Source organism: Chaetura pelagica, unplaced genomic scaffold (assembly GCF_000747805.2).
Source record: "Chaetura pelagica isolate M959 unplaced genomic scaffold, ChaPel_1.0 scaffold47, whole genome shotgun sequence".
Taxonomy (NCBI): Eukaryota; Metazoa; Chordata; class Aves; order Apodiformes; family Apodidae; genus Chaetura; species Chaetura pelagica.
In genome coordinates, this window is record NW_009954140.1 from 3,067,732 (window position 1) to 3,084,286 (window position 16,555).

The 16,555-nt window shown below is 42.5% G+C and overlaps 1 protein-coding gene across 1 annotated transcript in view; it reads left to right on the plus strand.

Moving 5' to 3' along the window:
* Positions 1 to 16,310, plus strand: part of RAB11FIP4 (RAB11 family interacting protein 4 (class II)) — an 82,886-nt gene extending 66,576 nt beyond the window's left edge. The window contains exons 4-15 of the mRNA XM_010002774.1: positions 2,808 to 3,031; positions 6,619 to 6,810; positions 8,321 to 8,455; positions 9,643 to 9,678; positions 10,593 to 10,692; positions 11,077 to 11,180; positions 11,723 to 11,863; positions 12,395 to 12,476; positions 12,726 to 12,863; positions 13,328 to 13,486; positions 13,829 to 13,972; positions 15,710 to 16,310. Of these exons, the coding sequence (XP_010001076.1) occupies positions 2,808 to 3,031; positions 6,619 to 6,810; positions 8,321 to 8,455; positions 9,643 to 9,678; positions 10,593 to 10,692; positions 11,077 to 11,180; positions 11,723 to 11,863; positions 12,395 to 12,476; positions 12,726 to 12,863; positions 13,328 to 13,486; positions 13,829 to 13,972; positions 15,710 to 15,826 (1,572 nt within the window). The 3' untranslated portion in view covers positions 15,827 to 16,310. The remainder of the gene's footprint in view (positions 1 to 2,807; positions 3,032 to 6,618; positions 6,811 to 8,320; positions 8,456 to 9,642; positions 9,679 to 10,592; positions 10,693 to 11,076; positions 11,181 to 11,722; positions 11,864 to 12,394; positions 12,477 to 12,725; positions 12,864 to 13,327; positions 13,487 to 13,828; positions 13,973 to 15,709) is intronic.
* The last annotated feature ends 245 nt before the right edge of the window (positions 16,311 to 16,555 follow it).

A 16,555-nucleotide genomic window follows, 5' to 3' on the forward strand; every position in this document is an offset into this window, starting at 1 on the left:
TCAAAGGACCTTGGCTGGCCCATGTTCTTTGTTAACCAGTCCACATCAGTCCCTGAACTCCCCACAGCTTGAAGATGGGATCAGCAGAAGGGAGGACCAGCTTCCAGGAGGGGTTCCAAGTCTTGCCACTAGTGAGTCATCTCAGTAGCTGTAGAGCAGGTGTTCAGGCTTGTGATGGGTCATTGCCTCCAAAAGACCATTTCTTTTCTTTTTTATTTAATGGGGCTTAGAAGTGAAAGTTTAAGAGCAGAACAATTACACTTTGAAAAAGAAAGCATGGTGCTGAGCAGCACAAGTACAGTGCAGCCTGTGCTGTAGCTGTAGATGAGTACTTTTAATACAAGTAAGTATGTGAAGGTTATGTTGCCAGAAGGTGACAGGGAAAAAAAAAAAAAAAAAGATGACACTGCACATTTAATTGCTAGTGGACTATTTTAAAGGAGCATCTAGGCTGCTATTGTTAGAAAAAGCAAATGTGTGCTGTTACCTACAGGGAACAGAAAGGGGTTCTTTTATGATCTTCTTGACCTCTACTTTCTTGTGTTAATTTGTTTCATACCAGTGAGATTTTCCTGCAGTAAAAACTTGCTTAAGCAGAGACCTCTGAAAAAAAAAAAGCTAGTTGAAAGGGCTGTGCAAAAGCTGTTTTGTTTTTTTCTTTCCTTCCCTCCTTGATTTGCCAACTCCTGCTTCAGGGATCCAGTGTGCCTTGTGCCCCTCTTCCTTTCCTTTTGGCTCAAACTTTTACCAGCTGGTGCAATTCCATAACAGCAGTCGGGTTTATGGCATTAAAGTAAGAGATGGGAGCCCTATGCCTGTGGGCATTTGGGGAAATGTTATCTAAACAAACACTCTTGTATACTTCTGAAACATCCTAATTGTTCTTAACAATATTCACTTTTTCAACACTTACTGAAAAGTTCTTACTACTTTTGCTGTCTCTTTGTAGATACCAAGGTACTTTGCAAAGAGCAATAGCGTCATTAAACTTGCCTGCTTGTGCAGATACAAAGTGCAGGTCAGAAGATATGCTGAAGAGCCTTGGAGCTATAGCAGGGCCAGGGCAGACTCCACAGCTGGTGTGACCTGCCAAGCCTCCAGCTCCCTGTGGATGAGTGGTCATGGCCATGTTGAAGGTGCTGTGTCTCAGGGTTAGAAATTTGACTGCATGAGGCAGTGTGGCTTCAATGAATATTACATGGCATGGACCAAGAAGAAATCCTTTTGAACATCTCTTAGAGCAGAACTGAGGGAAGGTTTCAGACTTAATAAGGCTGATGTAGAAAAGTGAGAGAAGACATATACATATGTGCTTATTATTGTACAGTGCCAAAGTGTCTTACTCTTATGACTTGTATATCTGGAAGACCTGTTGAAAGATCAGCTAGAAAAGCATCCAGGTATCTGCTCTGATTATGTACCCAGAAATTCAAACACTGCAGCTCAAGCTGTCCTTTCAACTGCTTGGGTGTTCACTAGTGCACTAGGTTTGAGCAGGTAGGCTTTTTTTTATTTCTTAAACCTCTGTCTTATAAATGGGTATTTCAGGAAAAAGTGGAAGGTGAGACCTGCATTTCTCGTAGCAGTTTTTGCAAATCTTTTAAACCTGCAGTTTCTGGCTGACTCTTCTCGTGTTGGGGTGAAAAAGGCACTGTGGAAAAGTGCTGTCATCACACAGAATGTCACTGTTTCTGCAAAAGGGGATTTAAGCACAGGAGTGTCCAGAGGCTGTGGGGGTCACTTGTAGTGACGCTGCTGCAGGTGGTGCCTCAGTAACAGCATCCCACTGGCCCTGCTTGCCACAAGGACAGCTGGTGCTTGTGGTGGTGCCAGGTTGTCAATGTCTTGAGATTCCTGGGAAAGGATAACAGTTGGGCCTAAATATGAGGTAAACTCTGGGGTGGATCTCTGAATCAGAGCATTTGCAGGACTTGCTCTGAGTCGTGAGTTATTTGTGTCACACTGGATGGGAGTTGTCTAAGCAGTATTGTGTTGCTATGTGCCAGCCAAAGGACAGAGTAAAACCTTAGCCTTCATTTTTTTAAAATAAGAATTGTTATTTGTCCCTCAGGGACAAGTAAATAGAAAACAGCTTGTCTTGGCTATTTTAAGTGTTCATGGGGCAAGAAATACCCCAATAAGAAATGTTCATGAGTGGAAGGGAATGAACAGCACGAGCGAAGTGTTGCAGTAGTGAGAATGGTGTCTTATTTTAGTTGATACTTAATCAGGACGTGTGGTTCCAGGAAGCAGGAACAGACGGCTTTATGGTTTTTTCCTGCTCTCTTATACCTTTGATTGCTACCAAGACTTGCCATAGATGTTTTAACACATGTTTAGCTCTTTTTTCACCTGATAGATTTTTGCCCAACCTTGAAGACAGTAAGCTGTTAGACATATCTGACTTGTTTTTTTTTAATGCATAATACATTAAGTCACTGAGAGTTGGTCCCATGATTGTCTTGTTACAAAGAGTGCTTCTTTTTATAATGAAAAAAGACTTTGAAGATATCTATTACTCCAAGTGCATTTTGGTAGTAAATTAGGGTGAAACTGACAGCATTTTTTCCCTGGGTGTTGCATCCCTGTCTCCTATAGGAGAGACACCAAGTCAGAGATGGTATCTGAGCCCTTCTGGAAGGTGCAAGCTGGCCTTTGTAAAGCAGATCAGGCTTTTTGTTTTATGGCTTTTGTTCAGTATCAGTCTTGCTTACCAGGACGTACAGAAATTGGGTTTTGCTTCTCCTGTATCCTCTTAAGTGCCATGAAGGATGATCTGAATTGCCTCCCAATTCTTCCTTTGCCAGGGTGGTGAAATCCCGGACTGTGCCTACTTGGACAGCGAGAGCGCCTACATCGAGTCAGAGCTCTTTCCTGATGACTACACGATGACTCTAGCACAGCAAGAGGTTCACCATGAGTCTGACATGGACAGTGCTATTGAGAGTGCCCAGAGCTCGGAGGCCTCCGATGTGTGTCGGAGCGAGGAGAAGGACAGTGTGCTCGGTGGCCTGTTTCTGCCTGGTGACAAGTGAGTGGTGGTTTTGCCCCATGGAAGCCCTGCTTTGAGGCATGTGCAAAACGACCAGGGAGGAAGGAGCCTTTATGTCACAAATCCCTACTGTGAGAGGCTGAGGATGCTTGAAGGATTTAGAAACTAACATCCATTTGCAGTGTAGGGGAGATGGATGTCCAGCTCCTCTAAGTGGGGAGATGGATGTCCAGGTCCTCTAAGTGGCTTAGACAGTCTCAGCCCTGGGGCTCCTTCTAACATGTGTGAGCACTCACGGGACTTGCATGTTGTGTGTTAAGTGAAAGTGTTGGGTCTCTCCAGAATGGATCACTTCATTAGTATCTGCAAAAACTTAGGATCTTCTGTGTTCCCATAACCTTTATCTGCTGGAATTAAAACAAATACTTACTGCAAAGCAGTACTACATGGGGAGTGTTGCTTTAGTCTTTGCACCTCTAGTTATCTGAAGATGTGGGCTCTGTGGATTTGCTCTGCAATTCCATGTACCAAGTTAATTATGATTGTTTATAATTTTCCATAACCTTTAGTGTGCAACAGTAAATTGTGTTTAACACAGGGTGTCTTGGCATGTGTGTGTAACCATAGTTTGCTGTTAACACAAAGAGTGTCTCTAACCCTAACTTGACTCTTCCCAGGTGTGTGCCTGGGGATACTTGTAAAAGTCGACTGGGGGAAAGGGACCCCAATTGATTTAATCCTGCTTTGAACTCAGTTAATGCAGGACAGAGTTTAGCTGGACTTGCTTTGTAAGCCTTTGCACTATTTTCCCTATTTTTGGCTGGTTTTCTTGGTTTGTGCCTCTTAAGCTTCCTTCATTGCTAAGGCAGTCCTCCTCTCTCCTGGGCCTCCTCAGGTGCTCTCTGTGCAGCCTCATCCCTACTCTCTTCCTGAATTTCTTAGCTAGCTGAGATGTGTCCTTTTCCCATTTACCTGAGCAATCCCAGATACTTTATCAAGATAATTCTGGTTTTCATCAGCTCTTTATCAAGCTAGACTCCTTGCTTTGCCATCCCCAGTTCTTCAAAGCACCCATCCTTTCAGTGAATTACTTTTGTCCATGCTGTATTTGAAATAAATTATCTTTCCTCCCATTCAGGCTCTGCCATTCAGGCTCTTGTGAAAGGGGTGGGGTGCATCCTGTACCGTTCTTCTAGGGTGACAGGAACTGCTAAGAGCTACTGTGCTACTAGTCTTGGTTTATCCTCCAAGGCTTCCTCAGCTTTGATAAATCTCTGGGAAACTACTTGGGAAACTTCATCCTGTAGTGTTAAAGACACGATGGAGATCTTTATCTTAGCCAAACCATGATGCCTGCTTGTTGAAGAAGCAGGTGGGTTGTGTATCAGATGTGTTAGCCCTCTGTGAAGTCCTGCTCTGAAGAACAGGAAATAGCTCTAAAAAAGCCAAGCAAACCTGAAAGCTTCCTTCAGAAAGAGTTTGTATGGGGTAAAAAACCCCCTACTTTTAGAAACTCCCTCATAAATGACTCTGATTCCTAGACATTTTCCAGCCTGCAGCTGGTTATGAGTTCAGGATCTATCCTGAGGATGGACTGTTTCGACTCAAACAGCTTAAGGTTTGGCAAAGCTTACAAATAACTACAAATTAAAAGTTCTAAGCAGCATTATCAGGCAGGTCCAGGAGTGGTGACTGCATATACCTGCTGTCAGAGAAACTTAGCCAGGCAATGCATGAGGGATAAGGCTGCTGAACTCATCTACTGGCAGGTCATGGTGTTCCAGGGCTATTATGCTGAAGAGTTGATGAAGAGAAGCATAGATCATTATCCCAACTGAGGACTCATTATTTACCTCAATCCCTGGTGGAAGTTTTATGAGAAGCTTCTTCCTAAATTGACTCGGTGTAACAACATTGAGATTAAAACAGCAGTTGCAGTCACACAGATCATAGTCACCCAAAACCTTCACAGTATGTCTGTGGCACAGCAGCTCTTTATGAATAGATGTTAGTGTGATGTGTTGAGCTTCTCACTAATCCATTTCCCAGCCAAGGAGCATTGTTAGATAAGTTTGATCTATTTCAAGTGTGAGTATTCCTATCTTCATAGACTTCATCCTTTAATAATGTGCCAGGCTTGACTTGCCCTAATTTCTGTTAATGTGAATTAGATAAATGAATTGCAGGTTATAAATGGATCTCATCAAAGCAGGAGAAACAAAAGAGCATACATCTGAAACGTTGGCAGGCTTCCTTTTCTACTAATTGCTTCTGGAGGGAAGGGATATGCAAATAGTGGTTGCACCATCCACCCAAGGAACACTGTTGCATCTCTTTTTTTTTTACAGCTTACAAGTGTAGTATTACAGGAAAAGAGTATTTCCTTGTCTCCAAAAGTGCAGGGCATAGTTAAGAGGCTCAAGGTAAACCCAGAAGAAACCTAGGAGGCAATATTGTTGAGCTGCTGGAGAAGTGCATCAGCTGGGAGCTAGGGTCCCATGGCTCAGCTAGCAGAGTTGAAGATACAAGCACTGTGCACTGAAGCAAAAGGAGTGAAAACTTAACCAAGTGTGCACTAAGTGTCAGCAGATTGGATCAGTGCCTTGTCTGTGTTGCAGAGAGATGCTGGATTCTGCTCTGTTAGTAGCAACACTGATGTGTTGGGCAGCTGCGGGGCTTCACAAGTGCAGTGTGTGGATTAGGCCTCACCTGTGCTTTTTCTGTAGGGAGAGCTTTGTTTATAGGAACTTGTATGTGAATCTCCTGGCTTGTCTGTTTGAAAGCCTTACTGAGATAGGGGTGAGCAAACCTCTAAAATACCTGCCTCTGCAAGACAGGACACTGCATGACTGGGCTCTGGGCAGGAGAATCACTGCTCACCCTCCACAGGAAACTTGCTCCATTGTATCAGATGTGATGTGCTCAACACTGCTCTGCAACCTGCTTTTCTATGGTTCCTCTGCTGATCTATTTTCCTATATGCCTCTCTCTCTTGAGTTCACAGGGTCCTGCCATTCCCTTCCTGTTTGACTTTACCTTAGGTACTTCTCTAGTTGTAAAGCAGCCTTTTCTTGTGGTCCCTATCTCCTCTAGAAGTGACATTTTGCCACGAAGGAAGGAGAGGTGGGAACCCAGCCTGCATTAGGTCACATCAGCAGCTTTAGGACTCTTTGGCCTGCAATGATCTGAGGGAGAGGGTTAATGGGGATTACTGGGAAACTCTGCTTATGGAATAGAGCAACAGCCTCTGTCTTGTATATGTTCCTCTCACTATCCCGTGTGTTTCACAGTTGTCTGCAGTTCTGCATTCAGAGCAGATGTCCCATAAGCTGTGGTATTCACCACCACGTGAAAATGATGACTGAGGATTGTCGAGGTGTGCTCTTGAAAGTGAAATGGTTTGTGTTTATCTGACCTGTCTCACAGACAGCTTGTTCATAGATTCTCAGGATCTAGTCTTTCAAGGTACTATGTCAATTGCACATCAGATGCACATCGGGTTTTTAGCACGAAGTGAGTGGGTTAACAGCTTCCAGTGACAGGAGGAGCTGTAAAGGTGGAAGATGCCATGTGAGGCAAGATGCTATCAAAGTTGGCCTTCGAGATGTTTTGACCTCTTGTTTCAGGTCAAGTCCTCACAACCCTTCTGCAGCATCTGACCTCTCAACCTATTCTACCGCCTCTCTGATCAGTAATGAAGAACAGTTTGAAGACTATGGGGAAGGAGATGATGTGGATTTTACTCCCAGTAGCCCATGCCCTGATGATGAGACCAGAACCAACGCCTACTCTGACCTTGGCTCATCTGTGTCTTCCAGGTTGCTCCATATTCCTTAACAGACAATTTTTCAGTTTTGTTCCTCTCTGAGCTTGAGTGACCATACCAGAGTTTACACTGGTTACATAGACTCACCTTAAAAAAACATTTTATTGGTTCATTTTCTGCCCTCTGATTGGCAGTCTACACTTAATAATAAGAGCTACAGTAAATATGTTGTTTCTGATAACCTCTGTTGTGTTCTGTTGAAAATAACTGGGCTTTTAGAGATTTCTTTCTATTGCAGACAGTAGATTTCACAGTTAGAGGCTAATGTTGGAGTTACCTGCTGGAAACCAGCTTAGTGCTGTGCACCAGCCCTGAGGCTGAGGAGGGAAAACCTGCAAGAGAGCTGTTTCTCTGTGGTGTTCTGATAATACAAATCCTTATCACTAACCTGTAAGGTGAAGTGCTGTGTACGGACAGGGGTTTGTTTGAATCAAGCATCCATATTGACTTTGAATGTCTTGGAAAACATAAGGATGTAGCTACTGTCTGTTACGAGCTGCTACAGTCCACCAGTTTCCTGGGTGTCACCTCAGTCTTTAGCTCTTACGTCCTCTGACCAAGTTCGTTGCTGATTTTAAAATCCTTCCTCAGGCGTGGGGGTGAGCAAGGCTGAGGAAGAGATGAGCATGAAGATGCTCCAGGATTTGTTGGCTTGGATCAATAGCACATGAAGTTCTTGTGCTTCATTGCTATCACTGGACAAGCTCACTGCATCCCCCTGTTCTGCATGTGACCCCCATGTGCTACTCTCTCTGTTTCAAGCACTTCTGCCATCCAGCCCTGCCCCCCTGCCATGCATGCAGAGCCAGCAGCCCTCTCCTCTGCCCCCTCATGATGATGACTTGTGTCTTCCATACACTATTTCCTCAGGTTTACACAGCTTTTTCCACTCCCATTCCTGAGGCTGTGTGCACTTCATGCTATGATTGCCTCTGTTATATGAGTTCCTTTTCTCTTTATCATGCCAAGAGCTACTGTTGTCACCTCTTCAAACCTATGTCCACTTTTTCCTTTCTCTTCATTCTAAGGTACCTTCTGTGCTACCATCTGAGGGGTTGTTTTTGTGACTGCTTCTTACCAGACCACTCTGTTTTTCCATCTTCCTGTCTTTCTCTTGGAGAAAAGACTCTTGAGGTTGCATGCCAGGCTCTAGTGGGAAGATGGGCAAGATGAGATGGGGACATGGCTGATGTAGAACATACTGATATAGCTGCTTTTGCTACATGCATCACATGAACTCTTTACCTTGTCCTGTTTTTTCAGTCACCCAAACTGGTTCTTTCCACTGACACCCAGAACACTTCCTCTGTAAAGCCCCAGCTCAGACAGGTAGACTGGCCGTAGGTCTAGCATTTTCCATCATCATCTCTTAAGTTAGATGATTGGCAGTTAAGAGGTGGTTCCCAGAGTCCTTCTTCTGTGCTTCTGACACACAGTCAAGAGGAAAACCCCTTGTGGGTTGGTTACTATAGCCAGTAACGTCTCTCATTTCCTGCAAACAGTGCTGGCCAAACACCCCGAAAAATGAGGCATGTTTATAACAGCGAGTTACTGGATGTTTACTGCTCCCAGTGCTGCAAAAAGATAAATCTACTCAACGATTTGGAAGCCAGGCTGAAAAACTTGAAAGCAAACAGGTAAGCAGCCTATTGCACTGCTTTTAGCAATGCCCCTGAAATCAGGTCTCCTGTGCTGCTTAGTGCAGATTTACAGTTACCTACTGTTTTCTCCAAGGTGGAAGGAGTTACCTAGCAGATCCCTAGCTATTGCATATAACCTTAAATGCACCTCTCCTAACGCTGTTGGTCAGCAGAGGTACTTCATTCCTATGGGATTTTACTTTTTGTCCTGAAGGGAACTTAGAAAAATGATGAGTCCTATGGCAGAAGTGACTTTTGGGCTTCTTTGCAATTTCAGCTTTTTCCTTACATTTCTGTCTCTGGCACTCCATCCCCTTATAAACTGTGCTGGACAGAATCCAGTGCTTCCTATTCTCAGGTAGGGTTTTTGAAGGAAATTGTTTGGTGGTCTTCTAGCTCCCCCTAGAAATTGAATGTAAATTCTGCCTGTCTGCCTAACCCTGGGCACAGAGAGCACTTTCATGTCAGCACAGCAGCATAGGACTGGACAGGAGCAGTGCTCCTGCCCTGGCAATGAGTGTAACACCCAGACCATGACCAGCAAGGGCTTCGGTAATTTTGTGAGTGAGGCTGTACACACCTGGCTGAAAGACAGTGATTCCCTGACAGAGAGGAAGGGTGTGTACACAGATGTGACATCCTTATATTGAGAGATGTGGCTGGATGTTTTGATTTGGTTCTAGTGCTGTTTGGAGTCTAGTCTTTTCATTTAGATAAAACTAGTCTCTGGCTGCAAAAGGGAACTGTAAAAATAGAAAGCATCTCAGTTCCTGTGCTTAACTGGGAAGTATTATGGAGAAGTATAAACTAACTGTTTATAAATCATCTAAAAACTGGGAATCCAGAATAATGTCCATCACTAACTCACTGTCCCTTTGTGGTGTTTCTAATGTTAGTTGTGCTCTGATTTACACTGACAAATCTCTATTAAATATAACAGTATTTGCAAGTTGACTTATTAATGATCACAGTAATCTGTGACTCCACTCATCTTCACATTGTTGGTAACTGCAGCTTTTGATTAAGTTGTCTAAGAAAATGGTTCACAGATTCATGTTTTTACCTCACTAGAAAACTCAGTATTATATTTTGTTGTGTAATTCAACTGGAGTTTAAATTGAATGAGTCCAACACTGATCAGATAAGTGTTTAATTCCCATATAATTCCTTTTGTATCCATGCAGCCCTAACAGGAAAATATCAAGCACAGCCTTTGGAAGGTAAGAGTCTTCAACTTCTTTTGATGAATACATACAGAACAAGCTGTATAACAATTCCATAAGTAGGGGTGGGAAGAGAGGGGAGGAGTAATTTTAGGAATACAAAAATGTGCCAAGACAAATTTTCAAGTGCAGGGGCCTGTATTTGGATGGGAGTGTTACAGAATATAAAAGCCACTGCCAGTCTTGGAGCAGCCCCTGAATTGGAAAGAGCTCTGTTAAGAACAGATAGTTGGTTCCTTTCCTGCCAGCTTTCCTCCTTTATGGTGCTGTTCCATCAGTCCAGCTATTTCTTCTTTCACCTTCATAACATGGGCCTTTTTGTTGCTGTAGCTGAAATGGAAAGGAAGAGCATCCTTTAAAAAGGACACACAGAATTGTTGCCTTCCTTTGAATGACCCACCCCTGTCTGGGAAGGGCTACAAGTTTCAAGAATATTTTAGATCATCTCCAATGTTATGTATTCTGACACTGTTTTGTAGTGGAAACTGCTTGAGATTTCTTTTCCCCCCCTGCCCTGTTTTTTAAAGAAGATCTTAGATTTTTAGATGAGCCAGGGTGCAGTGGTGACCTGCACCTTTGTTTGCCTTACTAGACATTTAAAATACGACTTGGTACATTGTGTGAATAAGGCTAGGTAGTTCTTAACTATGTTAATGCTGGTGGCAGATCCTATCAAAAGAGACAAAGAACTCACACCCTAGAACTAATGTCATTGATTATGCTCAGTCTGACTTAATTTAGCTATTAGCTTCTCATAAGACTTGTGCTTAAGCAGTTGTAATTGTCAGTGAAATGATTGCAGAGATTTTAGCATTGGATGTTCAAAGTGCAAAGCCAGGCTATAAGACAGTGTACAGACTCTTTCTCTTCCATCCTTATCAAGCAAAATAATTACCCTTCTGATCTTTCAGACAACTCTTCCACAACAGTAACTTCAGCAGCAGTAATGGCAGCACAGAAGACCTGTTCAGAGACAGTATAGACTCCTGTGATAATGATATAACTGAAAAGGTAAGAAGCTGCGTGTGCTGCGGCTGATGTACCCAGCAAGATCCTGCATCCTCTTGCTCAGTTACCAGTGATCTGAAGGAGCTGATGCAAAGTGTCCTTGATACTCCATTAATATGACCTGGCTTCACAAAAATGCAAGAAGTGTGCAAGTACAGATCTAGGCATTGTATTAGTAACTCTTTACTGTGTATTTGCATTGATCACCTTAAAGCAAGATGCAGTGTCTGCAAAACTCAGAATTTTAGAGCTTGATTTTGCTGCTGGCTTTGCAGGGAAACACATCCCCTTAACAAAGGGTAGCGTATCTAAAAGCCAGTTAGGAACAGTGAAGGGATGTGTGAAGAGAGATTCAAACTCTCAGTTGTTTTCCATTTCCCCGTCCAGGTAACATACCTAGAGAAAAAAGTGACTGAACTGGAGAACGATAGCCTGACAAATGGTGACCTGAAGAGCAAACTGAAACAAGAGAACACACAGCTAGTTCACAGGTAATAAAGGACAGAGTCAGTTTACTTTATCATGTTAATGAAGAGCTAGAACATAGTTGGAGGGAGGGAAGATCTCTACCTGCAAAATATGACCAAGTCTTCTGCCATAATGCTGACAGACAAAATAAGATAAGGCTTAATCTGAGAAGTCCAAGTGGGACTGAATTTTCAGCAAGCAGAGGCCTTCCAAGCAAGTTTATTAGTACACAGATGTTACTAACTTCTACAGAGCAAGCTCCTCCATTATGCTACCACTCAATTTTTTTTCTTGCATGTAGCAAGAGCCAAAGGTTAGGTCATAGTCCCAACTTCTTGAGATTGAAAATGAAAGACTAACAGATGAACTAATACTATTCAATGCTGTGCTTATTGGAAAGATTAAATACCAAGACAGATACTGGGAGAAGTTAAATGCCAAGAGAGATGGTGAAGTAGAAGGAAATAAAGGAGTGGGGAGGAAAAAGAGAGGCAATTAAGTTGAACACTTTTATTTTTGTAAGTACTTGTGAAACTGTTACTGAAATGAAATCTGATTTTCTTAGAGTTCATGAGCTAGAAGAGCTATTGAAAGACCAAGAGACATCAGCAGAACAGACTCTGGAAGAAGAGATAAAGAGACATAGAGAAGCATATAGCAAGTATGAAAAAGAGAAAGGCACTGAAATTGAACTGCTAAATACAAGGTAACAAACATCTTGGTGTCACCCAGAACAGAGTACAAATTCTTCTTTTCTTCATCTTTACTTTCCATGTAAACATAGGCCATTCACAACCAGACAGTGCACAGATGGTTACAGGTTAGTAGTTCTACAGAGTAGCTGTGCTGGTTTATGTCTAATGCCCAAAAGCTGGAGGATGGTTTACATTAATGCTTTAATCTGTGTGGCCCATGTAGACAGCTTAGCTGGATACTTGGCATGGGTTCAAGGAGGAAATTGTGAGCAGCTGTAGCAAACACTTGTGCCTGCATTTGTTTCTTCTAACCTAATTATTTTAGGTACCTCTTGTTAGGAATATAAGAATCTGAGGGGCAGTGTAGCAATTCTGGCCCTCAAAACAAAGAAACAAACAAATGACATGATAGCTCATGAGAAAATGTGCTAAGATTAAAAAGATTATCTTGTTTGGTCTTTCTGTCAAGTGGAAGTGAAATGGCTTTTTAGAGCATGCCATTTGAAGAGGCACTTACTGCAAGATTTTTGTCATTGACACAGGGTTCAGCAACTGGAAGAAGAAAACTGTGAGCTGAAAAGCACTGTCACCCGACTGAAATCACAAACTGAGAGATTAGATGAGGTAACAAAACTCCTGAGTGCTTGTGCAATTTAACAGCAGCTTCATTTGTGTAAGAACCAACTCTTAGTGATTGGCCCAGTTCATTGGCTTGCCTTCCCTAAACGAGAATATTGATGGAATTGGAACATGGGTCACCTTTAGTGGCTGGAATGCCAGTTTATGAGCAGCTGTGCCTCTAGATTGGCGGTGTAAAACTGCAGAGGGCTCAGGCACTTGCAAGCTAGTTATTAAGTTCCCTGTCTGTTGTAGGAAAGGCAACGGATGTCAGACAGGTTGGAAGACACCAGCCTGCGCCTGAAGGACGAGATGGATCTGTACAAGAGAATGATGGACAAGCTGCGGCAGAACAGACTGGAATTCAACAAGGAGAGGGAAGCCACACAGGAGGTGGGTGTGAAAAGGGATATAAGACCAGGCAGTTGCATCTCGTCTGCATGGAAACCCATTTGAAAAAGAATAGGCAGGATGAACATTGAAAATACATCATCTAGAGAATGTATTTCTGGATTGTGTTTCTATGGGAGGGGTACCCATAGAGCAGTGAATGCTGTAAGAACACCTAATGAATGGCAATTCCTGACCCAAAGGGTTTACAGTTCCTGAGAACTTGCAGACTTGTATGTGTGCCCTAATATTTCCTTTACTATATTTAGAAGGGGAATTATGCCTCAGACACGAAGCTTAGAGTTCAGAGCTGCATCCAGCTCTGAAGTGGTTTAAGTGTCCTGTGCTTCCTTAGAAGAGCAAGTGGTTGTGTTGTAGGAGTGTGCTTGTGTCAGAGTAGAGATGCAGCACAGAGATGGCTACTGCCTGGGAGGGCTGGGGGACATGGCCTGTTTGCATGCCCACAGCTCATTGAAGACTTGCGGAAGGAACTGGAGCACTTGCAGTTGTACAAGCTGGAATGTGAGCGTCCTGGGCGTGGGAGAAGTTCTTCATCCAGCCTGAGTGAATTCAATGCCAAAACCAGAGAGGTGGAAATGGAGCATGAAATAAAACGGCTGAAGCAGGTGAGCAGGGAAGGGCCCCTCAATCCACATGAAAACTACAGGACTGCTTTGAAAAAATGCCTGTAGCTCCAACCCTTAGCACACTGCCTCCAGATTTTGTCCCCACCTTCCCACACAAGCACGAGATCTGCATTGTCTCTGTCTAGGACTTCTTTGCACAGGCAGTGTACGTTGTGCTCAGAGGAAACACCTGTGACTCCTGTCACTGGTGTAAGAGAGTTACTGTTAATTTGCAGCCCTGCTGTATGTCATCCAAGCTACCCATGATTTTAAATATTTGCTTATTTTTAGTAATACCTTGTAGGAAACACTTAAAAGTCATGCCTTTTCATCCTTAAACAGGAGAATCAGAAACTTCGTGACCAAAATGATGATCTTAATGGACAGATTCTAAGTCTTAGTCTTTATGAAGCTAAAAATCTCTTTGCAACGCAAACAAAAGCCCAGTCACTGGCTGCTGAAATTGATTCTGCATCAAGAGATGAGGTAATGTGTTTTTTTTAATCAAGTACTACATCCAAAAATATGCTGTTTTCAGTGTAATTAACTGTTAAGGTTGAACTCTGTGAAGCTGACAAAAGAACAACAGAAAAAATCTGCTTTGCTAGAAAAGAGTGTTAGAGGAATGCTTTATATCTAACTGTTTTGGATGCTTCTTAAACTCTTCCATTTCTCTCTCAAAAAAATGGCATTGAATCTCAGTGAACTGTTTTACAATGGATTTATTTTAACATCTTGTCTTTTACAGGGTATTGTGCTATTATGACATTAATTTAATGCAGAAATTACCATAGCTAGTTACCTAAACTTTTATTCTCTGTTCCAGCTTTATTTCTAATTTACTTCAGTAACAAGCTGTCACTTAGATCTAAATTTGAGCTATGTATTCCCTGTAGCAGAGCTGAGTTCTTGGAGAAAAAAAGTAGTATGCAAGTAATAATCTGGTAATGCTTTGTAAGACCCATTTGTATGTGAGTCAAGCTGGTATAGCTTCCTTTAAGCTTCAGGACACGTAGTGAGATCAGGCCAATGGATATATAAGAGCTGCCAGGGAAAAAAGGTTAGTGATGAAGGAGATCAAAAGGAATTGTTTCTTCTAGACAGAACTTCACATTTCTTCTTCAAGAGAGGAGTCCTGAGAGAAACCTTTTTATTACCCAGTCTGTACTTGACTGACCTGACCCCATCTGCCTTAGCTCCTGGGCAGTCCCTTGCAGTGAAGTGTGTACTTGAGTTTCCCACTGAACAGAGCACTGTGAAGGAAGGCTGTTTAATTGTTTAACTCTAATTAGGTAAAAGCTAATTGGGCTTTTGCTATTGTCAAGACAAATTGTTCTTGTCCTTCTGAATCTCATGGTGCTGGCTCATGCAATACCCAGCAGCCCCCCTCTAAAGGAGGACATTGCCTTGCAACTGTGGCACACACTTAGTAAACCTCACTGACCTGCATAAACTTTTCCTGTTATGCCATTTTTCCTGTATAATCAAAACAAAGGGAAGAAACTGCAGATCTAGGGTGGATTTTTTTAAGGGCATTGGAGATGGACACCCACATTGCAGCAGCATTAGGAGAATCTGGAGCTCTGACACTCCTGGGCAACTTTGTCAGTTTGGCATTAAACATGCAGAGTATAAACAGCAAGCGGTCTTAATCTTTGGAGAGTTTGAGGGGCCTCTCACAGCTCAAAGATCTAGTAAAATACATCTTCAGAACAATATATTCAGTAGGTTGCTCATGAAGAGTGTGTAGCTGTGCTGATGTTGGGTTTTTTGTTCAGTTTGAGTGTGCATATGATGCAGAGGCAACCCACATTGTTCCCAGTGCAAAACACTGAAATCCTTGTTCTGTTCAGCAGCCTTTCATGCAAAGTGCTTTAGGTTTCATTAGATGTGAAAAGAACTGAGCATCACAAAATTCATGCACTGAGATGAAGAAACCCATCCATGGTGTGGATGCAGAATGCATTGGTCTGTTAGATGGGGAATTTGTTTCAGATAACCTGCCACAAGGTCCCTGGCGACGACTGTTAACCACCTTCCTTAATATGAAAGATCTTGAACATACAGATGGTTGATAGTAGAGATACAGGGAGGAGTTAGAGCTAGAACACAAGGGAGTTGGTGATCCTGAGCAGGTGCTAGTCCTCTACTTGAGTGAATTCCATGCTATGATGGAAACTAGTGAGAATATTTCATGAGTAACTTTGAGATGTTGTGTTTCAGCTCATGGAAGCCCTTAAAGAACAGGAAGAGATAAATTACAGGTTGCGACAGTATATGGACAAGATAATTTTGGCAATCCTAGACCACAACCCATCTATCTTGGAAATAAAGAATTGAAAAGCATATGAGAAGGAAAAGCAGCAACTGCCTGATATTTCTGCACATACCACTGGATCTAAACAACACTCTGATACTGTAAATTAATCTATAAATATATATATACACTACGTGTGAGCGTGGGTGTGCGGGTGTGTTTATATGATGTTTGGTACACTGTTACTTGTCATTGGATTGGCTTGGTTAGACTTTTTCCATGCACTTTCAATACCTGTGATAAGATGGATACTGTATATTAATGTAATAACAATATAACTGGATCATGCTGTTTTAGATACTGGACAAAATGACTCTACCTCTAGTTGTAAAGGTGAAAAAGACAATGGGAAACATGGATGTGGCCCTAACTTTAGGAGCAAGAATTGTTCTTTCGTTCTTCCAGGAATTTGGGTACCACAAACCAATTAACTTACCCAGGTTCAGTTCCTGACTGGTGCTGACTGTGTAAATTCCTATTTGATTTCGTTTTGGTACTTAAACTACACGTAATATAAAACAAACTTTGGGGAAAAGGAAAGACACAAAAGGGAAGAAGAAGAAGATATTGCGGAATATTTGCTATTTGTGAAAAAAACCAACACATCATCCACTTGTTTGCCACTGTCAGCACAAAGTGCTTTTCATGTAAGATCACTTTGGAGCTTGCTTTGGGATGTTCTGAGCCAGCCTGCTCTTAGGTGTGTGTGCATGTGTGGTTTTCTTATGCCAGGGTCCCTGTATCTTTGAGGC